Source organism: Salmo trutta, chromosome 23, assembly GCF_901001165.1.
Source record: "Salmo trutta chromosome 23, fSalTru1.1, whole genome shotgun sequence".
Classification (NCBI taxonomy): Eukaryota; Metazoa; Chordata; class Actinopteri; order Salmoniformes; family Salmonidae; genus Salmo; species Salmo trutta.
The window spans coordinates 12674304-12697226 of NC_042979.1; the positions used below are offsets into that span (position 1 = coordinate 12674304).

The following is a 22923-nucleotide window of genomic DNA, read 5'->3' on the forward strand; positions in this document are numbered from 1 at the left end:
CTTTTGCCTTATATAAATTGATCAGCGACCAATGCATTCTTTCTGTCATTTGCAAGGGTTCGGGTTGAGGTATTGTTAACCTGGCAACACTACTTTGTACAGTATGAGTATTATACAGTGAGTATTGTACAGCATGAGTATTATACATTGAATATTGTACAGTATGAGTATTATACACTGAGTATCGTACAGTATGAGTATCGTACAGTGAGTATCATACAGTATGAGTATTGTACCCAGAGTATTGTACACCGAGTATAATACAGCATGAGTATAATACAGTGAGTATTTTGCAGTGTGTATTATACTGTGAGTGCATCATTGAGCAGCACAGGGGTGTCTTCCTAACAAGCAAGGTTTCCGCTATGAATCTGTTGTATAGGAAAAGGTACACGACATGCTGCAAGACATGCTAGATGGAAATAGTTATTTTCAGTAGGAGTAATTGTTCTGAGACTCTTATGACCATTTTCACCTGGAACGGCAGAAATGGCCTTAAGATTCTCAGAAAAGAAAACAGAACATTTGCTCTTTCTCCTACTGAAAATAAGATGATTTTTTCCCACCAATTTCTGACGGACATCTTTTTGAGCGGAAGATGTGCATGAACGTTTCTAGGAATGGTTTATATGTCCTTTCACCATCACTTTCTGTTGAGCTATTGTTCCTCTATGGCAGACAATATAACAAGGACTGTATATGTGTTTGTATGGAGGAGTCTGGCAGACTATTTCTGGCCCAGTAGGTGGCCAGGAACAACCACAAAGAGCAGAGGTGACAAAATGTTTTACTTTGGAGGACCAGTCAGGCATACTGCTCCAGTCTGCAAAGAACAGTTGTTTGGGAAAATAATGTTTCAGTTTTAAAACCTTTTTTTTCCTGTTATGACACAACACAAGAAAGGTAACTTTAGTGGTACACCTGTCAAGACAATATTACCACATTCTTTCTCAATGAAAGACAATCAAATATAACATGCTGTTTAAAATGTTTATGTTTCTAAAAAGACGTCAGGACATGTTATGGCATTTGTATATATTTCCACATCCAGAAAATCTTCTGCATATTGCAATACATATACATCCTATACATTTCCTTTGACAGATATGGTTACAATACAAGATGAAGGTTGTATTCGTCATATGTACAGGATACACATGGTGGACACTGTCCAAGGAAATGCTTACTTGCAGGCTCCTTCTCTACAATGCAACAACAATAAGAAATAATAAGAGTTAAGAATATGAACATAAAGTAAACACGATGCATGTATTACGGGATTAAATCCACAAAACAGCTGGATAGCAGTATCTGACAGTACAAAACACCACACCTCAGTATCAGGCACACAGAGATTCTAGAAGGCTGAGTTCCATGCCTCTACTGTCCATGAGACGGGAATCCCATAAAATCAGACATATTCAAAACAATTGAAATTCTTTACAGTAAAAAAAAAACAGAAAATAATAAAATATTTGCAAGTTTAACCATCAATTGAGTGTTTGGGTTCATCCCAAGACATACAGTAAATATGAACATAATTCTAAAACATGATATAGTCTGCTCATGGTCTCCGCTGTAAATGAGTGCCCAGGGAAACGAGGTCAGCAGCTGTCAGGGACTGCATGTGTTGATGTTCTTGCCAGCGGCTGCATCCTCCACCAGAGACAGGTGGTAGTCAGTAGAGGGAGAGCTGAGAAACGCAGCCCACCAGGCCCCACAGGTACTGGCCATGGGTATACAAGCCAACCTCTTTCATTCCACCTGCAGGAACCATGGCGTCATCAATATTATTTTCAACATCAATATTCCCACCACCACCACCATTACCCCTACTATCTCCATCAACAGCACTACTGACCCAGGTACACCATGCTGTTGGTATTGAGCTGTCTCATGTTGCCTGGTGATCTCCCTGTACTGGTCTCATAGTGGTCCACTGTCAGGCTCCCATACTGGCCATCTCTAATAAAGAGACAACCTCATTACATCACACCACCAGGAAGCAGACTCAACAAATCGCTGTGTAAATGCAGGTAACGGAATTGTTTGTCAACACGTCAATATTTCTGAGCCAAAGAAAGGCTAGAATAGTGAAAGAGGTCACCTGACTGCTTTGACCCGATGCCATATACAGTGTCTTCAGAAAGTATTCATACCCTTTGACTTTTTCCACATTTTGTTGTGTCACAGCCTTAATTAACAAAAATGATTAAATATATGTTTTTTCTAATCCATCTACACACAATACCCCATAATGACAAAGTGAAAACATGTTTTTAGAAATGTTGATGAATGAATGAAATGATGAAATACAGAAATGTGTCATTTACATAAGTATTCACACCCCTCAGTCCAGAATCACCTTAGCGATTACAGCTGGGAGGCTTTTCTTCAAGCTCTATCAAGTTGGTTGTTGATCATTGCTTGACAGCCATTTTTTTTTAAGTCTAGACTGTAATTAGACCACTTAGGAACATTCAATGCCATCTTGGTAGGCAAGTCCAGTGTTTATTAAGACTTATGTTACTGTCCTGCTGAAAGTCTCCCAGTGTCTGTTGGAAAGCAGACAACCAGGATTTTGCCTGTGCTTAGCTCTATTCCGTTTCTGCTCAAAGGGATATTCAATGATTTTTGTTACTTTTTAAAATGTTTACCCATCTAAAAATAGTTGCCTTTCTTTGGGAGGCATAGGAAAACCTCCCTGGTCTTTGTGGTTTAATCTGTGTTTGAAATTCACTGCCGACTGTGGTACCTTACAAATATTTGTATGGGTGTGGTACAGAGATGAGGTGGTCATTCAAAAATCATGTTAAACACCATTATTGCACAGAGTCCATGCAACTTATGTGACTTAAGAAAATTCATACTCCTGAACTTATTTAGGCTTGCCATAACAAAGGTGTTGAATATGTACTGACATTTCAGCTTTAAATTTTTAATTAATTTATGAACATGTCTAAAAACATAATCCCACTTTGACATTATGGTGCATTGTGTGGAGGTCAGTGACACAAAATCTCAATTTAAAATCAATAAAAAAAAATCTTCCTTTAACAACAAAATGTGGGAAAAGTCAAAGGGTGTGAATACTTCCTGAAGGCACAGTAAAGGGGAACCTGTACTTACCCACAATTTCCACTAGATGGCAGTACAACGTTTCACATGGACAGATTCAAATCAATAGACTGTTTCCAATTACAAGTAAACGCCACATGCTTTCACATGCTGTTATACAGCTTATTGTTATATGTCATTGTAGAATTATGCACCGGAGCAACATGACACACACAGTGAGACTTACAGTTCATGCAGAAAGTCCCACATTCTGCTCAGCAATACCATGGTCAGAGAAGAGAGAGAGAGGGTGAGAGGTGGGTACACTAGATATGTGTGCATGCAGCATACACATGCATTATATAGTATAGCAGTGAGAGGTCTGACCTTGCAGGCAGTGCTTTCCAGTGTATCCCAGGGGGCAGTCACACTCATACAAGGCCTGTTTTGGGCGGCACGTGCCCCTGTTGGCACATGGGGAGTCTACACAGGGGTGCAGGGAGTTCTCTATGTTTACCCCGTCAGAGAAGTCCTGGGGCAGACGGATGCTGCGCTCATTAAGAGTGATCTGATAGAGATGGGAACGGCAGAGGAATATGGAACAGTCAATAAGGATAAAGGAGGGTGGAGACAAATAGTTAGGGCATAACTATGTAATGTATCCCCAGCAATCATTATGTACAATACTGTTACAGAACCACATAGCTTCAGTAAAGGTCACTAAGTGTATTTGACAGCGATGAGATTAGAAACGTTTACATTTCCTATGGGGGACATGCCCTGCAAACAATAATGAGTCGTTGGGACGTCATGAAATGGTTGCCTGAAGTCGTCAGGACGTTGTGTCATTGTCTGCTGGAGGTTTTGTGTAGTTCCTGGTTTGTTCCGGGATGGTTTTAGGACTTTCTTGGAATGTTGTGTCATGGTCCCATGAATGGCCTCTAACTTTCTTGGGATGTTGTCATGGTCCCGTGGAGGTGTTTGTCTAGTTCCCGGTTTGTCCTGTGGATTTAATTTTTTTTAACCCAGCCCCCCCCACCCACAAACAACCTAGTTTCATTATACATCACAACCTTGTTACTGTTGCCAAGCCCATCAAGGCCCTGATTGGTGAACAACTGATCCAGTCACAGCTCTTTGTCTTTTGGCAATGCTGGGGACACAGAGTGCTTTTCACATAGTGTTTTCAACTTATACAGTTGACACATTTTGACATACATAATGTATGTATTTTTCATACAGTAATTATTACTTAACATGTCCTCACCTGGGATTTGAACTCACAACCTCATGGTTCACAGCATTCCGATCTTCCTGCTATGCCGCCATGTCTGTATCAATTTCACCTGTAGGCCTATTCCTACACTTTGCAAAATATACTGAAGAAAAATGACTATATTCAGGAGTAACATTAAAACAGAATAATATGCCCCACCAACATTAGACAACTACACCAAAATCCAAAACTCAAATTGCTGAAATTAAATCAATAAGAGAATAGTCATATTAACTTAACTAAAATAGCAGTGCAGATGGCACTCTTTTTCTAAGTGCAGAAATGTATTATAGGTAATGAATGTGTAGGGAGGGGACATCTGAACTTCTACAGACTTTGTGGTGCAGCAGAAAGGTCAGCATACCCCAAACCCAGAGGTTGGGAGTTCAAATCCCATATTGGAGTCAGTACTGACCATGTCAAATGTGATCATATTGTCATTGATTAAAGGTTTACACTATTTTAGCTGAACAGCGTACCATTTACCTTAAAAAACTCCTATACCATCTCATTGCTTTACTTATAATGGTTTGAGACATCTGGGACTCACCTGACAAAAACCTCCAGGGGACCATGACACAATGTCCAAAGAACGTTCAAGGGACCATGACACAACGTCCCAAGAACGTCTTAAAAGTGGCTAACCGGGAACGATAAAAAGGTCCGCCAAAGAATGTTCACTTGGGACCATCACCTGATGTTTTATTTGTAGTTAAGTTTATTAATTCGACCATTTTAAAAAACAAGCACTCAAACAACTTGAAAAAGCCAAACATGCAAATGAGTTAAATCATGGAGGATAACACACAATAAAGTCTGGGTCTTGTTTCCATTGTTTTCCTCTTGAGACAAGATGGCTAGGTAAGATCGAACACGGTTGAACACAGTATGACAGCGAGATAATAAAACAAAAAACAAAAGAAGAACATCTATTTCATCATTGCAGTTTACATCATAGGGGTCATTCATATGGGCACAGAAGACATCAAACAGTTTTTTACTATATTTTTAAAGCTGCCCAGAGGGGAAGTCATTTTTATGTGCAGAGGCAACTCATTCCACTCTGAGGCTCCAGTATACAAGACAGTACCTTTCCCAGCATTACTCCTGAATCTGTATAAGCACACATTAGCAACACCTGATCTGGGGCCTCATTTATAAAACTGTGCAGAGGATTCACGTCAAAAGGTGGCATACGGACGAAACAGAGAAAGTGCTTACGCACAAAAATATTCTGATTTATAACAGTGCACACGCACGTCCCACGCCAGTTTCCCTTCATAAATCACAATCAACTCAATTTGGCGCATGTGAGCGAGCGTCTTGTCCCACCTTTTTTTTTTATTTTTATTTATTTATTTCACCTTTATTTAACCAGGTAGGCAAGTTGAGAACAAGTTCTCATTTACAATTGCGACCTGGCCAAGATAAAGCAAAGCAGTTCGACAACATACAAAAACACAGAGTAACACATGGAGTAAAACAACATACATTTTTAACGCCCATAGTTGCCTATAAATAGTCAGTGAAACGCCCTAATTAATATTCATCCAAAACTGACTGCATGACGACAATGACGGCAAATCACAACAGAAAGGCTAAAAAAAGACATTTCACCCAGTGTGAAATGGAAGTTCTTGTAGGGGAGGTTGAAGCAAGAAAAAATATATTGTTTGGTGGACGCAGTGTGGGAATTACAAATGCCTAAAAGGCGTTAGAGTGGCAGCATGTGGCGGACGCTGTGAATGCTGCTGGCTCAGAAGGTCGGACCCTCTCAGAAATAAAAAAGTGGTCCGACATAAAAGTGGAGGCCAAAAGGCGCATAGCCTTCTGGGTGGAGTAGTGACGGAGGTGGAGGGGGACACGGACATGCAAGACGCACCGGATGATCCAGGTATGTAATAGGAATTCCCTCGCTTTAAAAGAGTCAACCAAATGCATTCAAATTGTGTTTAAACATATTTACACAAACAATTGGGACATTTTCTATTGTTTTTAGTCACTGCGTGTTCCAGCGGGGGTCGGTGGTGCTGCAGCTGAGCGGAAGCTGAGTGTTCCAGCGGGGGTCGGTGGTGCTGCAGCTGAGCGGAAGCTGAGTGTTCCAGCGGGGGTCGGTGGTGCTGCAGCTGAGCGGAAGCTGAGTGTTCCAGCGGGGGTCGGTGGTGCTGCAGCTGAGCGGAAGCTGAGTGCTCCAGCGGGGGTCGGTGGTGCTGCAGCTGAGCGGAAGCTGAGTGTTCCAGCGGGGGTCGGTGGTGCTGCAGCTGAGCGGAAGCTGAGTGCTCCAGCGGGGGTCGGTGGTGCTGCAGCTGAGCGGAAGCTGAGTGTTCCAGCGGGGGTCGGTGGTGCTGCAGCTGAGCGGAAGCTGAGTGTTCCAGCGGGGGTCGGTGGTGCTGCAGCTGAGCGGAAGCTGAGTGTTCCAGCGGGGGTCGGTGGTGCTGCAGCTGAGCGGAAGCTGAGTGTTCCAGCGGGGGTCGGTGGTGCTGCAGCTGAGCGGAACCTGAGTGTTCCAGCGGGGGTCGGTGGTGCTGCAGCTGAGAGGGAAGCTGAGTGCGCCCAGCCCCGGCGTCTCCACCGCACCTCGTGCGTCGCAATCCTCCAGCGGCCGTGTCCTCACATACGCAGTCCTGCAAACGCAAAGAGACTATAGACGCCATAAACGAGGTTGCCAAGGAGATGAAGTGGGACAGGCATGGCTTGGTTTCTGCGGGTGCTTCTCTGTAAAGCTGGGCCCACTACAGCACAGAGATCCAAGAGAACAGCGCTTGGTAATTGGAACAGGCTCATAAACCACTCATCGTCGTTCTTCCATTCTCCAAATCTTCCAACAGTGCCAAAGCAGTTTGTAATTGCATGCCTTTTTATACCCACCCATTTGACTGTCAAAGCTCCCCAATTGCGTAACACCTTCAGGTGAGGTAATTACCCTGATTGTAACTGACAATGACAGGGCCATTATCACAGTGACAGTTCTGCACAACAAACATGTGATAACAATATGTGAAACTGTGCACTCCTATCTGCCCGACTGAGGCATCGAAAAATGCATCAGTTTATACATAATTTGTCCTAACGTTCACCTTATTATAAACAGACATCTCTATTTATTATCCTAAATCATGTTTTTTTGTGTGTACTCCAGGGAGCTCTTCATATATAAGACGTGAGAGGTAATATTTAGATTTATTTTACACAATGGTATCAATTTCAAAGCATTTCTTGAGTTTCTAATTTCTGCAGTTTATGTGCGTACGTATGGGTCAAAGTGTCAGTGGAGGACCGCACATTCTCAAGATAGTTTTTTTATAAATCCCAAAGTTTGCTTAGAAAGTGGCGTACACCTTATTTTGTAATCAGTTAGATATCTGGGCGCAGAACCATAAATACTCCCGTAAACGAAACCCAGTCTAATCTGGGACACCCTAGCCCCAACAGGCAGCCAATTGAGTTCCTGAAAGCAGCTCCTGCCTATGTGAGTATGTGGACTCCCCTTCAATACTAGCCTGATCAGCTTATTCTGGGATATCTGGAGCTTCCCCTACATAAGCTTAGAAAAGCCCCCAAACCAGGAAGTACTAGCGAGACAAAATGGCATTGAATGAGGGCAGTAGCTAGCACTTTCATGGAGTCCTTATCAAGTAGCTTGGACTTTCTACCCAAAAACTTAGTCCTGGCATTAACCTTCCCTAGCACTTTAGTGGAAATGCTCACACCTCCTAAGGACTATTAAAATGAAAGTCCTGAGAACGTCCTAAAAAGGTCCTGACATGGTCCTCAGTGACATCCTGGGAACATACAGGGAACTAGACAAAGGTCCCCCAGAGAACGTTCCCTTGGGATAACGTCGCATCGAAACCCTTAAGGGACAAAATGGGAACGTCGCCGAATGTCCACAGGACATCCCGTTTACTGGGTGGTGTCATATCTACCAACCAAACACTGGGGGCTCATTGGTCTGTGGTACCTTTTGGATACTGCCAGTGAAGTGGTGTAGCAGGGCAGCACCAGCGTTGATCTTAGTCCTGGGGTTGGTGTGTTCTGGAACGCCCCCGATGTACAGAGGACCGCTGCACCTGATCTGAGTGAATGCTCCCTGAACAACAGGAGAGAGGAAGCCAAACTACATTTACTTCAATCTACATTTACTTAAAACAACAAAGACGACCAAATTCACATTTCAGTATTCTTCTAATTTACGGTTTGAATACATTTTGATCAGTCTTTACTGAAATGTTCAGTGTATGTTTTCAGCAGGCTCCATGAAGGTCTGTACCTCGCCCAGGCTGTGTGTGGGCATCTGGTTATCCACCTGCAGGATGCCCTCTCTGCCCGTCCTGGAGACACGCAGCTCATGCCACTCGTTCATTGTGAGCGTCTCTTCACTCCTGCACATGAACGGATACATCAGCCTTACCAGTGCTGACCGGACACAGCCTTTCTCCTATTTGGTTACATTTATGTAATGCCTTGGTTCTGCACATAGATGGCCTTTCCTCGACAACATCAACATGTTGAAATATAAAAATTGTGCATGCTTCTCAAAAACAGGACTCTCCCACGACTAAGCAACCCTACTGTTATCCCTAACCTGATGGTGGCTGTCCCAGAGCCACAGTCGAAGCTGAACTCCAAGTAACCTCCCAGCAGACTGATTGACAGGAAGTCTCTGCTGGCTGAGTCCTGGCTGTAGAGCAGAATGCCATCAGGAGCCGTCGGCCTGAAGGTCACCTCAAACTCCATCCAGGACAGGTTGTGTCTGGAGGACCGAGGCCAGGGGGCGCTAGCGTATGACAGCACAGACGCATTAAAGTACGGCACCACCAGCTGGAAGCCTGGGGGAATACATGGAAGGTGTGTGTGTAATTACAGTAGGTTCAAAATAAAAAAATGTGGAGATGTGGTAGCTACTCACTCTCCTGGCATAGAGGACCCCTATAACCCAGTGCGCACAGACATATGTACCCATCTGCATGGCTGGCAAAGCAAGTTCCTCCATTGGCACAGGTGACCCCTTCACAGACACTGGCACTGCATTCACCTACAGGGTGAACCACATACACCATAGTATACCAGTCATTTAAACAGTCCTACATACATTGTCATACAGAATATATGTTTATGAAAGTGAACAAGAGAGCGAGGGAGAGAAAGAAAGAGAAAAGAGGTAGAGATATTGAAAGAAAGATAGATAAGGAGAAAGAGTAAAAAAGACAGACAGAAAAAAAAGACAGAAATTGTGTCAGTCCACAAATGGACCAAAACAAAAATCCCTTTTTACATAATCTCACTTATCGAGTCAGCTCATTAGGGACTATTGTGTCTGACCACTTTGGCATCTCCCTGCTGGCATTCATCATATCCTATTGAACTAGAACACAGACTTCCTTTCTGTCTCTCTGAATAATAGGAGTGATGAGGAGGAAGCCTTCCAGAGGCTGCCATAGAAACGCATCTCACCAACCCTAGGCCATTCGAACCAGACGCAGACCCACACATCAAAGCTTTGTCTGCTCCGTCTTAATGTGCACATGTTGTACACAACAAGGACTGCTGTGTGTCACAATATCTACTGAACAACTGACTCAAGATGACAGTATGTTCTTAGGATATTCAGACATCAACAAGAAAGAAGGCAAATTGGCCAGTGACCAGGAAGTTGTTGGTTCCGACAGAAAATAAGACATGACAAAGGGCTTCAGAACAAATACAAGTTTATAACCTACTGTCATTCAACACTTATGTTAATCATTGATTGACATGTTACTTGCTATGACCTTCACGCAATGACATAAATAAGCAGGGATAAACTCACCAACAGAGAGAGTAAATGAGGTGAGAGATTATGATGGAAACATTAATGTATTAGAATCCAGTGGCTTCAGTTCAGTGACTCACCCACATCCGCCCCACTAAGAGCCCATCCCATTGGCCAAGGCCTCATGTCCGTCACCCTGCTGTTGATACTTAGCGTCTGGATACACCCCTGGAAACCCCGATTGGTCCCTGCTGTCCTGGCCAGCCAATAAGCATTAGGGGAGCCGCCCACGTAAAGAGGGGTTCTGAATGTGATCTTATTGTAGTCGCCCTGTAGGATCAGAGATTAGGAGATACACACCCGGACAGGGCCTGGCCGCACGTAGGGTTATTACATTGTATAGTGTGTATTTACCAGTAGCAGCAGAGTGTGCTCTTTTGTAATGTACGTCCTATATACAGAATGAAATGTCCTGACCTGTGAGTGTCCTGTGACAGGTGTGTCATTGTCCAGTCTTAGCCAGCCAATCACACCCTCCCTGCCGACAACGACACTGTGCCACTGGTCCAGTGCCACCCGACTCCCACTCACTATCTGGGCAGTGCCTGTGCCACAGTTAAACCTGCACACACAGATAGAGGTGAGGTGAGTCAGTCAGTGTGTGACTGACTGATTTGTATCAACATGCACCCACCTAAAGTGGAGCTTCCCATGTATGAGAGCCAGTGAGGTGAAGTCTCCACTGCCATGTTCATTCTCCCCACAGAACAACAGAAGGCCATTCTCTGAGTCAGTCTGTGGAGTAACAAGACAGGGGTGAGCATCCATTTGTTTTACATTCTTTAGAATACCATGGACTTTTATTTGGGATGTACAAAATAGCTTTACAGCTTATTTCTATGAAGGAACTGCAACACATTCAGAATGAAACAGACAACATTTTACCTTAAACTCAAGCATGATCTGAAAGGATTGATAGGAATTCTTCAGTGGCTCAAAGGCAATATGGGAGAAGCCGTAAAACTGTGGATATTTCACCACTACAACTGGAGGACAAAGAAACCCAGAACAAAAATAGACAAATAAGCTCAAATTCAGTAGCAAAACAGAGACTAGTGTCCATCAACTAAGCAATAATAGTCCATTAGAGTGGTTCTCTTGTCTCACCCTGAGAGCAGGCGTCCCCTCCTCGGCCCAGGGCACAGTAACAGCGAGATCCCCCACTTTGGTAGTCATCTATACACACACTGTTGAGAGAACACACAGCATCCTCACAGGCCAGGTCATACAGCCCCCTCACCTGTCCCTTCCACTGGGACCTGGGGCCGGGAGGGGTAGGGGAGAGGGGGCCAGCCAGGGTGGAGCGGGCCGGGAGTGGGGCTGAGCTAGGGGTCGGCAGAACGCTATCCAGGCCTGGAGACGAGGTGAGGGCAACTGGGTTGGTGGTAAGGGTGGGGTTGGCGGGAATGGGTGTGGTAGAGGTGGATATTATAGTGGCTGCCTTGTTAGCAGTGACGATGGTGCCAGAATCAGCAGTGTTCTCACTAGGAGACATTCCTCCTCCCCCTGTGTGTGAGATGGGACTCCATGTTCGGGACCTCGGCAGAGATCTTCTGTCTTCTTCTGGAGAGAAAAGTGGCTGGAGCAAAGACAGTAGGACACAATAAAGAAGAGATACTTGGGACGTTTGGGAAATAACTCACGAGAAACATGGTGATTGTGAAGCCTGCATGACACTGTCTTTTACCTCCTGAATGAGGGCCCCATAATCAGAGTTCTCAACATCAGTCAGATCCTCCTGATTAATGTTGCCGTTGCCAGGAGAACCCTGACCCAAGCTCCCGCTGCCCCCCTCCTGCACACCTAAACACAGAGACATGAATAAATGACAAATCACGGACTTGGACGAGCAGTTTATCAAATCATTAATGAAGAGATGCCTTCCCACACTCACTGAAGGTCCATATTGGGTCAGTGATGACGCTGTGTGGGCTGGCTCCGTAGACATTGACTGCCTGGACAGCAAAATGGTACTGAGTGTCAGGATCCAGTCCTCTCACAACCACCGAGCTGCCGTTCACTGGATCCTTTAGGGACGTCCACTCAGAGTCCAGCTCTGGTCTGCATGGTATCACAGGTAGAGACAGACTCTGAGGTAACGGTATAAGTAACTGTGAATGCATTTAACTTGTTAAATTAGCCATTACAATCTGACTGGGTAGTGTGTCAAAGACAAGGCGGGTAAGGGATAGGTTAGGAGCTCTCTTACACACGTTAGACAACGTCCACGTGTGAGGCAGGCTCTTCCAGAACACAAACACCTGCTTGCTTACAGTAATTGCGTGCTCATATTGCCATTGCTGGGACAGGTTGAGACATTATAGAATTGTGAAGGTCTGAACAACAGCATGTCACAGAAACTGAGCTCAGCAAAATATAGACAAGTGAAGTATGTTCGCATTGCCCTTGTCCACAAATCCATGCTGACTACAGCCTTCATAAGTATTATACTGTCTTTGTCAACATCCTTCAACTCCGGTCACGTAGTTTCAATGATAGTCACTATCCATCCTCTATTCACAACAGATTCAAGCGAGGAAAGACTGTGACTCAAATAGTCATCTCTAGTCATCTCTCTCTGGTGTATACTGTATGTGTGTGGTCTGTCCCTGGCTCTGGATATCTGCTATCTGGCCATTCTGGCAGCTCTTTAGACAAGAGATGAATTACTCAATAAAAATCCTACGGTACTTCACAGCATCATTAACATTCCTTGTTTGGTCTCAACACGCAAACAGGCTGCACGCAAACATTTACTCGGTTTGCTGTTCAAATGACTCCTTTTGGAATGTCCATTCAAATCTATCAAAATGTTTGACTAATTGACTATTTCTTTAGTTCTTCTCTAAATCCTTGTACCCATAGAAAAATCACACAGCTCGTCCCCAATGAACTGTCAACATCTCAAAGTATTGTGGTGTTTGTGTGTCAGACCGTAACCTTGTGAACCACTGTAAAATCTATTATCAGGCTTAGCACTCCTGTATATTTCATCATAATATTTCCGACACTGTTTTTCCTCTACTGCTTTTGTTAATCAAAACCAAACGTGTTGGTAACCTATCTGTAAGAGCAGTGGTTCCAGGAGATGAAAATAGCCACCGTACGTTATGTACAACCTAATCTCCCGTGGACAAACCCAAGAATCAGCCGGGATTGAATGGGAGGTGTGAGATAACGATGTGGAGTAGCTCCGGTCTTTGGGTTTTCACCGCTGGTTATACAGACGTATCAGGATTGGGAGAAGACAGAGTTTCCTTTTGTGAGAGGTGGAAACTTCAAACTGCCAGAACTGTCCATTTCTAACACATATAAACACACAAGTTAATGAGACAGCTGACCAAATTTTGCAAGATTATGAGATTATGCACAACCATAATATTTTCAGCCAAAGTGGTCTTCAAGTTAATTCAAGGACACATTAACCATTACACACTTTCAGGAAAAATAACAGCAGTAAAGGAAATAAAAGACAAGCGGTTGCCTGGGTCACACTCTAATAGGAGAAAAACAACTCTTACCTGATATAATACACAATGAAATGGAGGACAGGTGAGCTTCCCTTTCTTTCACTCCGTTTCCATGACAACTCGGTTTCAGTGTCTGAAACGGCCCCTACGGCTGGTTGTGAGGGGGCCGAGGGGGGCATGCACATCTCTGTTGAGGGTAGTGGTGGAGTGTGGAAAGATACAAAAACAATCAAAGATGTGAAATCTTTTCTCTGGAATTCCACGTCCTTGTTATTAACTCAAAGCGTGGGTGCATTCAGGGGCAGTGGAGCAAAGGGTCATTCAGTAGGTTCCATGATGCATGAACATCCCCTCAACACCAGCATCAAATTGTTGTTGTACAGTACAGTGAATGAACTGAAAATGACATTCCCAGAAGAGCCATTTGTAATCAAAGTGCCATCTCCTACCATTCCACTCTTTTCTAAACATTCAGTAAATTCAGCCCCAGATTCATTGCTACACGCAGTAAGCTCACTGGTTTTCCCTCATTCAGGATGACTAGACTGGCCAAGGTGAGTCCCTCTGCTCCATCCACTTACCTGGTTGGAAGGTGCTGACTCTCCGTGGCACGCTGTGTCGTCCCTCTCCTGCCCATCCATAAGCACCGACACTAAACACATACTGAGCTGCCATCTTCAAACTGCCAATTTCTACATCCTTACAGCCACAGGAAGATTTTTTTTTTAAATATATAGGAAGATACAAACACTGAATCTCGTGTTGTGCTCATTCTACAAGTAGTCTCAGTTGAATGATATTAGTTGAACATGCAATGCAAAATACACTTACAAAAATGGTGTGCCCTTTGAACTTTACCTGGGGGTAAAAATAAAGGATTTTCAGAGAAAAACTGTCGAAAGAATAACTTGGAAATATAACGTATTCAATATATAAGGAGAAATAGCTCACTGTAGCCAACATGTCCAGACTGAGACGAACATTCACTGCTACTGCTGAACTTGCTGGACGGCCATTCCTCATCTCAGTGTAAAACACCTACAGCAGAACACACGTGAATACACAAAATACTGCATGTAGAATTATACATTATAAATATACATATCTGTATACATCTCAGGACACCTCAGATTAATCACCTCTGGGATCATTTCTATTGTAAAACAGTCAAGGAAACCATGTGGTTGTCTGTATACAAAAGTGAGCTCTAAAGGACTGGGGGTAGTTGACGATAGCAGAGGACAACAAAAGAGTCCATAAGAGACAAACAGAACCGAGTCTAAGTTACTGTAGCCCACTGAACTGTATCAGATTTCTGGGCTGACTTAGCTCATCGTTTAACAATGTGGCCCATTACAATGACAAGCCATAGTCAAAGCTGAAACACTAACTGCATGTTGTTTTACGGTAGAACAATTAGTGTACAGCTGCCTGCTCAACCACAGCAAGACATGATTACTGCCACGCTGAACAATATCTCTGTCACGCTATTAAAAGCAGACAACAGAACTCCAAATGAGACAAAGAGCTGTAATAACTCAAAAATATCTCAAGGCTTGCAGTCTGTTCAATTGAATTAGCATCTTGCCACAACCAGCACCTCACAAACTACAACATGCCATATCAATCTGCGCACCTCTCTTTCCCTGCACATTAGCAGATTGTTCAAGACGCCAGCAGTACACTCACATGTCTGATAGGATTGAAGTGTTCCTTGTCCTTCTTACTTCCAAACATCCTCCCTGAGCCTGTGTTGGTACTACACAGTGTTGGCATTAACCCTAAGGGTAAACTCCTGTCCTGTACAGTTCCTTCAGGAAAGGATTCAGACCCCTTGACTTTTTCCACATTTTGTTATGTTACAGCCTCAGCAATCTACACACAATACCCCATAATGACAAAGTGGAAACAGGTTCTTAGACATTTTTGCTAATTTATTAAAAATAAAAAACAGATTTTCCTTATTTACATAAATATTCAGACCCTTTGCTATGAGACTCAAAATTGAGTTCAGGTGCATCCTGTTTCCATCGATCATCCTTGAGATGTTTCTACAACTTGGAGTCCACCTGTGGTAAATTCAATTGATTGGACATGACTTGGAAAGGCACACACCTGTCTATATAAGGCCCCACAGTTGACGGTGCATATCAGAGCAAAAACCAAACCAGGAGGTCGAAGAAATTGTCTGTAAATCAAATGTTATTGGTCACATACACATATTTAGCAGATGTTATTGTGGGTGTAGCGAAATGCTTGTGTTCCAAAAGTGCAGTAGTATCAAACAATACACAAATTTAAACGTAAAAGAGTGGAATTAAGAAATATATAAATATTAGGTTGAGCAATGTCGGAGTGGCATTTACTAAAATACAGTTGAATAGAACACAGTATATACATGGGTAAAGCAGTATGTAAACATTATTAAAGTGGCCAGGGATTCCCTGTCTATGTATATAGGGCAGCAGCCTCTAAGGTGCAGGGTTGAGTAACCGGGTGGTACCCGACTAGTGATGGCTATTTAACACTCTGATGGCCTTGAGATAGAGACTGAAAAACAGCTTCTTGGTCCCAGCTTTGATGTACCTGTACTGACCACGCCTTCTGGATGATAGCGGGGTGAACAGGTGGAGGCTCAGGTTGTTGATGTCTTTGATGATCTTTTTGGCCTTCCTGTGACATTGGGTGATATAGGTGTCCTGGAGGGCAGGCAGTGTGCCCCCAGTGATGCGTTGGGCAGACCGCGCCACCCTTTGGAGAACCCTGCGGTTGCGGGCGTTGCAGTTGCCATACCAGGCGTTGATACAGCCCGACAGGAGGCTCTCAGTTGTGCATCTAAACATTTCTGCGGGTCTTAGGTGCCAAGCCAAATTTCTTCAGCCACCTGAGGTTGAAGAGGCGCTGTTGCTCCTTCTTCACCACACTGTCTGTGTGGAAGAACCATTTCAAATTGTCAGTGATGTGTACGCTGAGGAACTTGAAGCTTTCCACCTTTTCCACTGCGGTCCCGTCGATGTGGATAAGGGTGTGCTCCCTCTGCGGTTTCCTCAAGTCCACTATTAGCTCCTTCATTTTGTTGACATTGATGGAGAGGTTATTTTCCTGGCTCCACAACGCCAGGGCCCTCAACTCCTCCCTGTAGGCTGTCTGGTCATTGTTGGTAATCAGGTCTACTGCTGTTGTGTCGTCAGAAAACTTGATTGTGTTGGAGGCGTGCGTGACTACGCAGTCATGGGTGAACAGGGAGTACAGGAGGGGGCTGAGCACGCACCTTTGTGGGGCCCCTGTGTTGAGGATCAGCGAAGTGGAGGTGTTGTTATCTACCTTCACCACCTGAGGGGGGTGGCCCGTCAGGAAGTCCAAGACCCAGTTACACAGGGTGGAGTTCAGACCCAGGGCATAATGATGAACTTGGAGGGTACTGTGGTGTTAAAGCCTGAGCTATAGTCAATGAACAGCATTCTGACGTAGATATTCCTCTTGTCCAGATGGTATATTGTCCCGTGTAGCTCAGTTGGTAGAGCATGGTGTGTGCAACGCCAGGGTTGGGGTTCGATTCCCACGGGGGACCAGTATGGAGAAAAATAAAATAAAAAATGTATGAAATGTATGCATTCTGGATAAGAGCGTCTGCTAAATGACTAAAATGTAATGTAAAAATGGATAAGGCAGTGTGCAGTGCGATGGCGATTGCATCGTCTGAATCTATTAGGGCGGTAAGCCATGGAGAATGAGAGTCCACAGACCTTGGGAGCAGGCCGCGTCGGCGGCACTGTGATATCCTCAAAGCAGGCAAAGAAGGTGTTTAGCTTGTCTGGAAGCAAGACGTCGGTGTCCACGACATGGCTGGTTTTCCCTTTGTAACCCATGATTGTCTGTAGACTCTGCCACATACGTCTCGTGTCTGATTGTGTCGAGGCACAGATCTGGGGAACGGTACCAAAAAGTTCTACAGCAGTGAAGATCCCCAAGAACACAGTGGCCTCGATCATTCTTAAATGGAAGAAGTCTGGAAACACCATGACTCTTCCTAGAGCTGGCCTCACGGCCAAACAGAGCAATCGGGGGAGAAGGGCCTTGGTCATGGAGGTGAAGGACAACCATCTCCAGAGAAGGACAACCATCTCTGCAGCATTCAACCAATCAGACCTTTATGGTAGACTGGCCAGACGGATGCCACTCCTCAGTAAAAAGGCACATGACAGCCCACTTGGAGTTCGCCAAAAGGCACCTAAAGGACTCTCGGATCATGAAAAACAAGATTCTCTGATCTGATGAAACCAACATTGAACTCTTTGGCCTGAATGCCAAGCGTTACGTCTGGAGGAAACCCGGCACCATCCCTACGGTGAAGCATGGTGGTGGCAGCATCATGCTGTGGGGATGTTCTTCAGTGGCAGGGACTTGGAGACTAGTCAGGATCGAGGGGAAAGATGTACAGAGCAAAGTACAGTGAGATCCTTGATGAAAACCTGCTCCAGAGCGCTCAGGACCTCAGACTGGGGGCGAAGGATCACCTTCCAACGACCCTAAGCACACAGCCAAGATAACACAGGAGTGGATTCGGGGGGGGGGGGGGGGGGGGGGGGGAGTGTCTGAATGTCCATGAATGGCCCAGCCAGAGCCCAGACTTGAACCCGATCGAACATCTCTGGAGACCTGAAAATAGCTGTGCAGTAATGCTCCCCATCCAACCTGACAGAGCTTGAGAGGATCTGCAGAGAAGAACAGGAGAAACTCCCCAAGCTTGTAGCGTCATACCCAAGAAGACTTGAGGCTATTGTCGCTGCTAAATGTACTTCAACAAAGTACTGATTAAAAGGTCTGAATACTTATATAAAATGTGATATCCGTTTTTTTTATTTTTAATACAATTTGCAAAAAGCTCTAAAAACCTGTTTTTGCTTTGTCATTGTGGGGTATTGTGTGTAGATTGAGGGGAACATTTTAATTGAATCAAATTTAGAATAAGGCTGTAACGTTACAAAACTTGGAAAAAGTCAAGGGGTCTAAGTACTTTCTGAATGCACTGTATAAAGCGCTTTAATTTCTAAACAGTGAATCAGATATGTATGAAAATACCCTCAAATAAAAAGGTGACATTAATGTACAGTTGCCTCATGAAACATTTGATCTCAAATCCAAAATGATGGAGTATAGAGCCCCCAAATTTTTTTTACAAATAATATCATAATTAGGGGAGTGTATATTTAATTCAATAAAATATCCTTCTCGGTATTAATTGTTTGCATCTTTCTCCTCATTAAAGTGATGCTCCCAAACTTTTGCATAATTTCAGCCAGTAATTTTAAAAGTGATGCTCACAAGCCAAAACAGGTCACCGTTTTCTGTGTACTATGTCATCCAATTGTGTACTACGTCATCCATTTCGTATGATACTGTACGTTACGTCCTGCAAAAAAAATATACAAAAATGTATGAATCCAATTCGTACAATATGTTACAAATGTGTTGTGTTTAAGATACTGGACTGCATCTTTAAGTGCATAAAGACACTTCATGACAGGCTTTCCTTGCTAAATCATATCATATACACAACACAAGTCACCTTGGCAGCTCTTTACACATATGCGGTTTGAAAATGGCAGATTTGTTCACTGATAAGCACCTAAATTGGACTGCAGTGGCTAACATGCTATACATGCCACAAGCAAACCACACACCCCTCAGTCCAAATGTGCATTTCACATTTCCATATTATAAAACAAATGTAAATTACAGCATTAATGTTTATAATTGCATACGTTCGATGTACAGTTATAAGGATAACATGGCATCATACCCTGGGTTGTTCTGAACAGAATGAGCCTGTTTGTCATATTTGCGGAACACTCACCTGAATGCACTCATGAATCCATTCTATACGCACCAAAGTGCCTTGTGAAAACTTAACACTATAAGATTGTATAACTTAGCTAGTCATGTTGACAATAGAACAAGCTTTCAAATGATGCCCACCTGACCCAGATTGCGATTTATAATGGACCGTTTTTGGATTGCGTAAACACCAGTATTGTGTGATGGTGGGGATGCAGGTCCAGTCAGTGTGCCCCCCCCCCCCCCAAGCAAATACTGCTTACAGATATTTTTATAAATAATTATGATAAAAAGTGGGCTTAAAAATTAAGCTAGTAAATCATTTTACATCAGAATTTTTTTTAAACAGGACAAATCTGAGAGGGCACGTGCCCTTGTGTCTTGGGCATAACGGATCTCGATGCAGGGCTATGTTCCAAACAAAAAAATACAAGTGTGCTTGGCTAGGAGAGCTCAAAAAAGCACCTCATAGTTGAAGGCTCTTTCCTTGAGTCATGAAAGTGCATTGAAATTATTTAGTAACTGTGCACACTTTGGAGAGGTGTGTGTGGCCTCTTATGCAAACCCTTGTCGTTTTTTTGGTCTTATGTTGCACCTACCCCTCATTTACCATGAATATCGTTATTATGTTACTGAATGTATCCACAGAATTTTCAGATTTCATTATCGACAAATCCTGCGAAAAGAACAGTAAATGCTAAATGTACATAAAAGCAAGTGTAATATTCGTATTCAGTCTTGTGTCAGGTGAAGTGATGCGTCTCACCTTTGGTCTGATCATTTCCCCATAATCTCCAAAGTCTTCCCTTTCAATTGCTACCATGGTTATGCATAGGTCTCTCATATTTTCTTCTGTTTGAAACAATTCAATTTGGTACTATCCCACGAGTGTAAACGGTTAACAAACAATCTGCTAAAATACAGTAAAGACAGGCTTGTTTTGGATCTCAAAGGTAGCAGTGGCCAGAAATCTGACAGAATTGAACACTCTCATAAAGACACAGTTACTTTGTAGGCTGTCCCCTGGGGGAAACTGACTGGGGGTAAAATGACTTTGACTAGATGACAAAATGACTACAGGATTTTACAAGCTGTCATGTGGATCTCTAAGCATGGATTATTAATTTAATCATCTCCTCCCAGGCCCAGGGCCTTGTCACAATTCTGTATTACAACTAAGAGTCTGAATATAAACAGTGACTAAAAGCAAACAAATCCTTTCTGATTTTCCCTTGGGAGAGTACATTGAAAACTGCAGTAGCTAATGATGTGTGTGGGAAGCAAACCTCGCACAGTTTCACATGACAATGGGGTTTCTGTCTACTAGAGATATACCAAGGGAGGAAATTTGATTTGGAATAAATTCAATTGAAAACAAACTATTTTCTTAGTGTTGGGAGAAGAGTAGGCAGGGGTCAGTCGCTCTCTCTTCATGAGAACTTCACTAAGATCAGAGATGGTTTTCCTTACAACACTCAAACATCATCATTCCAGAGGTGTACAAGTGAGACACAGTAGATCTTACCTTGTAACCTGTAACAGTACTGACGTGTCTCCAGGGTAACCTCCACTTGACCCGGACTGCAGTGCAGTTGATCGTCTCCAGCTCAATTTCCAGAGGTGGATGGAGACGCTCTGCACAACCAAGGAAAAACATGACTATTTTTAACCCAGTAGTACCAAGTGAACAAAGACAGTGACATTTATAATTGTATTGAACAATTTTGTCCACTGGAAATTGTACTATAGGATGCTTTCAAACCCATAGAGCTGCTGAGTTGACAGCATAGCTCACATCCCTATATTACCTAGCTATCTTCCGTGGCAGCTATATAACGTTACTGGGAAAAGAAGTTCCTCCATTAACATATATGGGCTACAGGTACGAATAACAGCCGATAAACTAACGCATTCCAAAAGTCACCAAAGTCTATGTGTCGCCTAAACATAACAATGCTGAAAGGTTTTTATTGGGTGAATTGGGCTACATCATAATGAAACAAATACGAAGCTACACAACAAGTACTTGAATAAAATGTCCACAATAAATGATCAGAACTTCAACTTAATGCAGGTGAGGACATTAACTTACCGGATCTTCTGACGTACGTCCTTTTAACAGCAAAAGATATCCCCACCGCGTTCAGTAACACCAACAAAATAAAGCACATGCGTATCTTTTGACTCAAGACATCCATAACTCAGAAAAAGTTAATTAAATGTAAACACAGAGGATAAAACTTTGAGGGATGCGTTTGAGCACCACGTTGCAAACTGCAAATGTTTCCCGAGAATAGGTGTGTGTATGCGCAAGTGAGACGATCAACATTCGGATGATGATGATACCGGACAGCCTTCTCCACCGCGTATCTGGACCATATTGGCGTGAATTATCTTCAGTAGCCTACCAGTACAGTGGGCGTGTACTGTAGTCCAGTGTCGGACGCTACAGTTTTGACAGCACCTTCTATCAGTGCAGCCAGGTAGTGAGCAGGTAGGTTGGTGTAGGCGGCATGTGGGTTAATTATGTGACTGATCACAGGTTATCGAATAATAATAACAACACGGGTTCATTCATTCACCAGTCATTAGAGACAATGTTGGTAAATTGTGTTTGTCAGTATGTCCCCCTTTAAAAAAATAAGTATAACAGTATAACAGTAGTTTGAATATAATATACAAATGATTGACAATATACAGACAAGAAATATATACAGTGCATTCGGAAAGTATTCAGACTCCTTCTTTTCCACATTTTGTTACATTACAGCCTTATTCTAAAATGTATTAAATCTTTTTTTTTTCTCATCAATCTACACACAATACCCCATAATGGCAAAGCAAAAACAGGTTTTAGAAATGTTTGCAAATTTATAAAAAATATATAAAACAGAAATACCTTATTTACATAAGTATTCAGACCCTTGGCTATGAGACTCGAAATTGAGCTCAGGTGCATCCTGTTTCCATTGATCATCCTCGAGATGTTTCTACAACTTGATTGGAGTCCACCTGTGGTAAGTTAAATTGATTGGAAAAGATTTGGAAAGGAACACACCTGCCTATATAAGGTCGCACAGTTGACAACACATGTCAGAGAAAAAAAAAAACAAGAAAAAAAACAAGCCGTGAGGTCGAAGGCATTGTATGGAGAGCGCTGAGGCATTGTGTGGAGAGCGCTGAGGCATTGTGTGGAGAGCGCTGAGGCATTGTGTGGAGAGCGCTGAGGCATTGTGTGGAGAGCGCTGAGGCATTGTGTGGAGAGCGCTGAGGCAGGATTGTGTTGAGGCACAGATCTGGGAAGGGTACCAAATCAGTTCTGCAGCGTTGAAGGTCCCCAAGAACACAGTGGCCTCAATCCCCTCATAAATGTATAGTCCCAATATTTGGGGACCCTATTTGTTTTCGTTTATTCAATTCAGTGTGTGATCAGAATGGTAGCCCCTACAGTATCTGCAAAAGCAGGGTGT

At 43.4% G+C, this 22923-nt stretch overlaps 1 protein-coding gene across 6 annotated transcripts; it reads right to left on the reverse strand.

The window, feature by feature from the left end:
* Positions 1-976: 976 nt before the first annotated feature.
* LOC115159369 (pikachurin) lies at positions 977-21915 on the reverse strand. Of its 6 annotated transcripts, none has more exons than XR_003868879.1 (20): positions 21546-21915; positions 20979-21088; positions 14567-14653; positions 14447-14473; positions 14197-14314; positions 13667-13802; positions 12040-12206; positions 11833-11948; positions 11253-11724; positions 11031-11131; positions 10780-10880; positions 10563-10707; positions 10226-10415; positions 9243-9368; positions 8919-9162; positions 8604-8715; positions 8295-8423; positions 3445-3625; positions 1862-1965; positions 1678-1764 (listed from the first exon to the last, which is right to left on the reverse strand). XR_003868879.1 is itself a non-coding variant. In XM_029709006.1 (20 exons), coding segments are annotated over exons 1-20 (2694 nt in total). In that variant the 5' UTR covers positions 21652-21915; the 3' UTR covers positions 1878-1963. The 6 variants fall into 6 exon arrangements, 5 of the variants coding, with proteins under 5 accessions (XP_029564865.1, XP_029564867.1, XP_029564868.1 ...); XM_029709006.1 differs by lacking the exon at positions 1678-1764 and adding an exon at positions 3305-3328 and having other exon boundaries at positions 1878-1965; XM_029709005.1 differs by lacking the exon at positions 1862-1965 and having other exon boundaries at positions 977-1764.
* Between the last annotated feature and the right edge of the window lie 1008 nt (positions 21916-22923).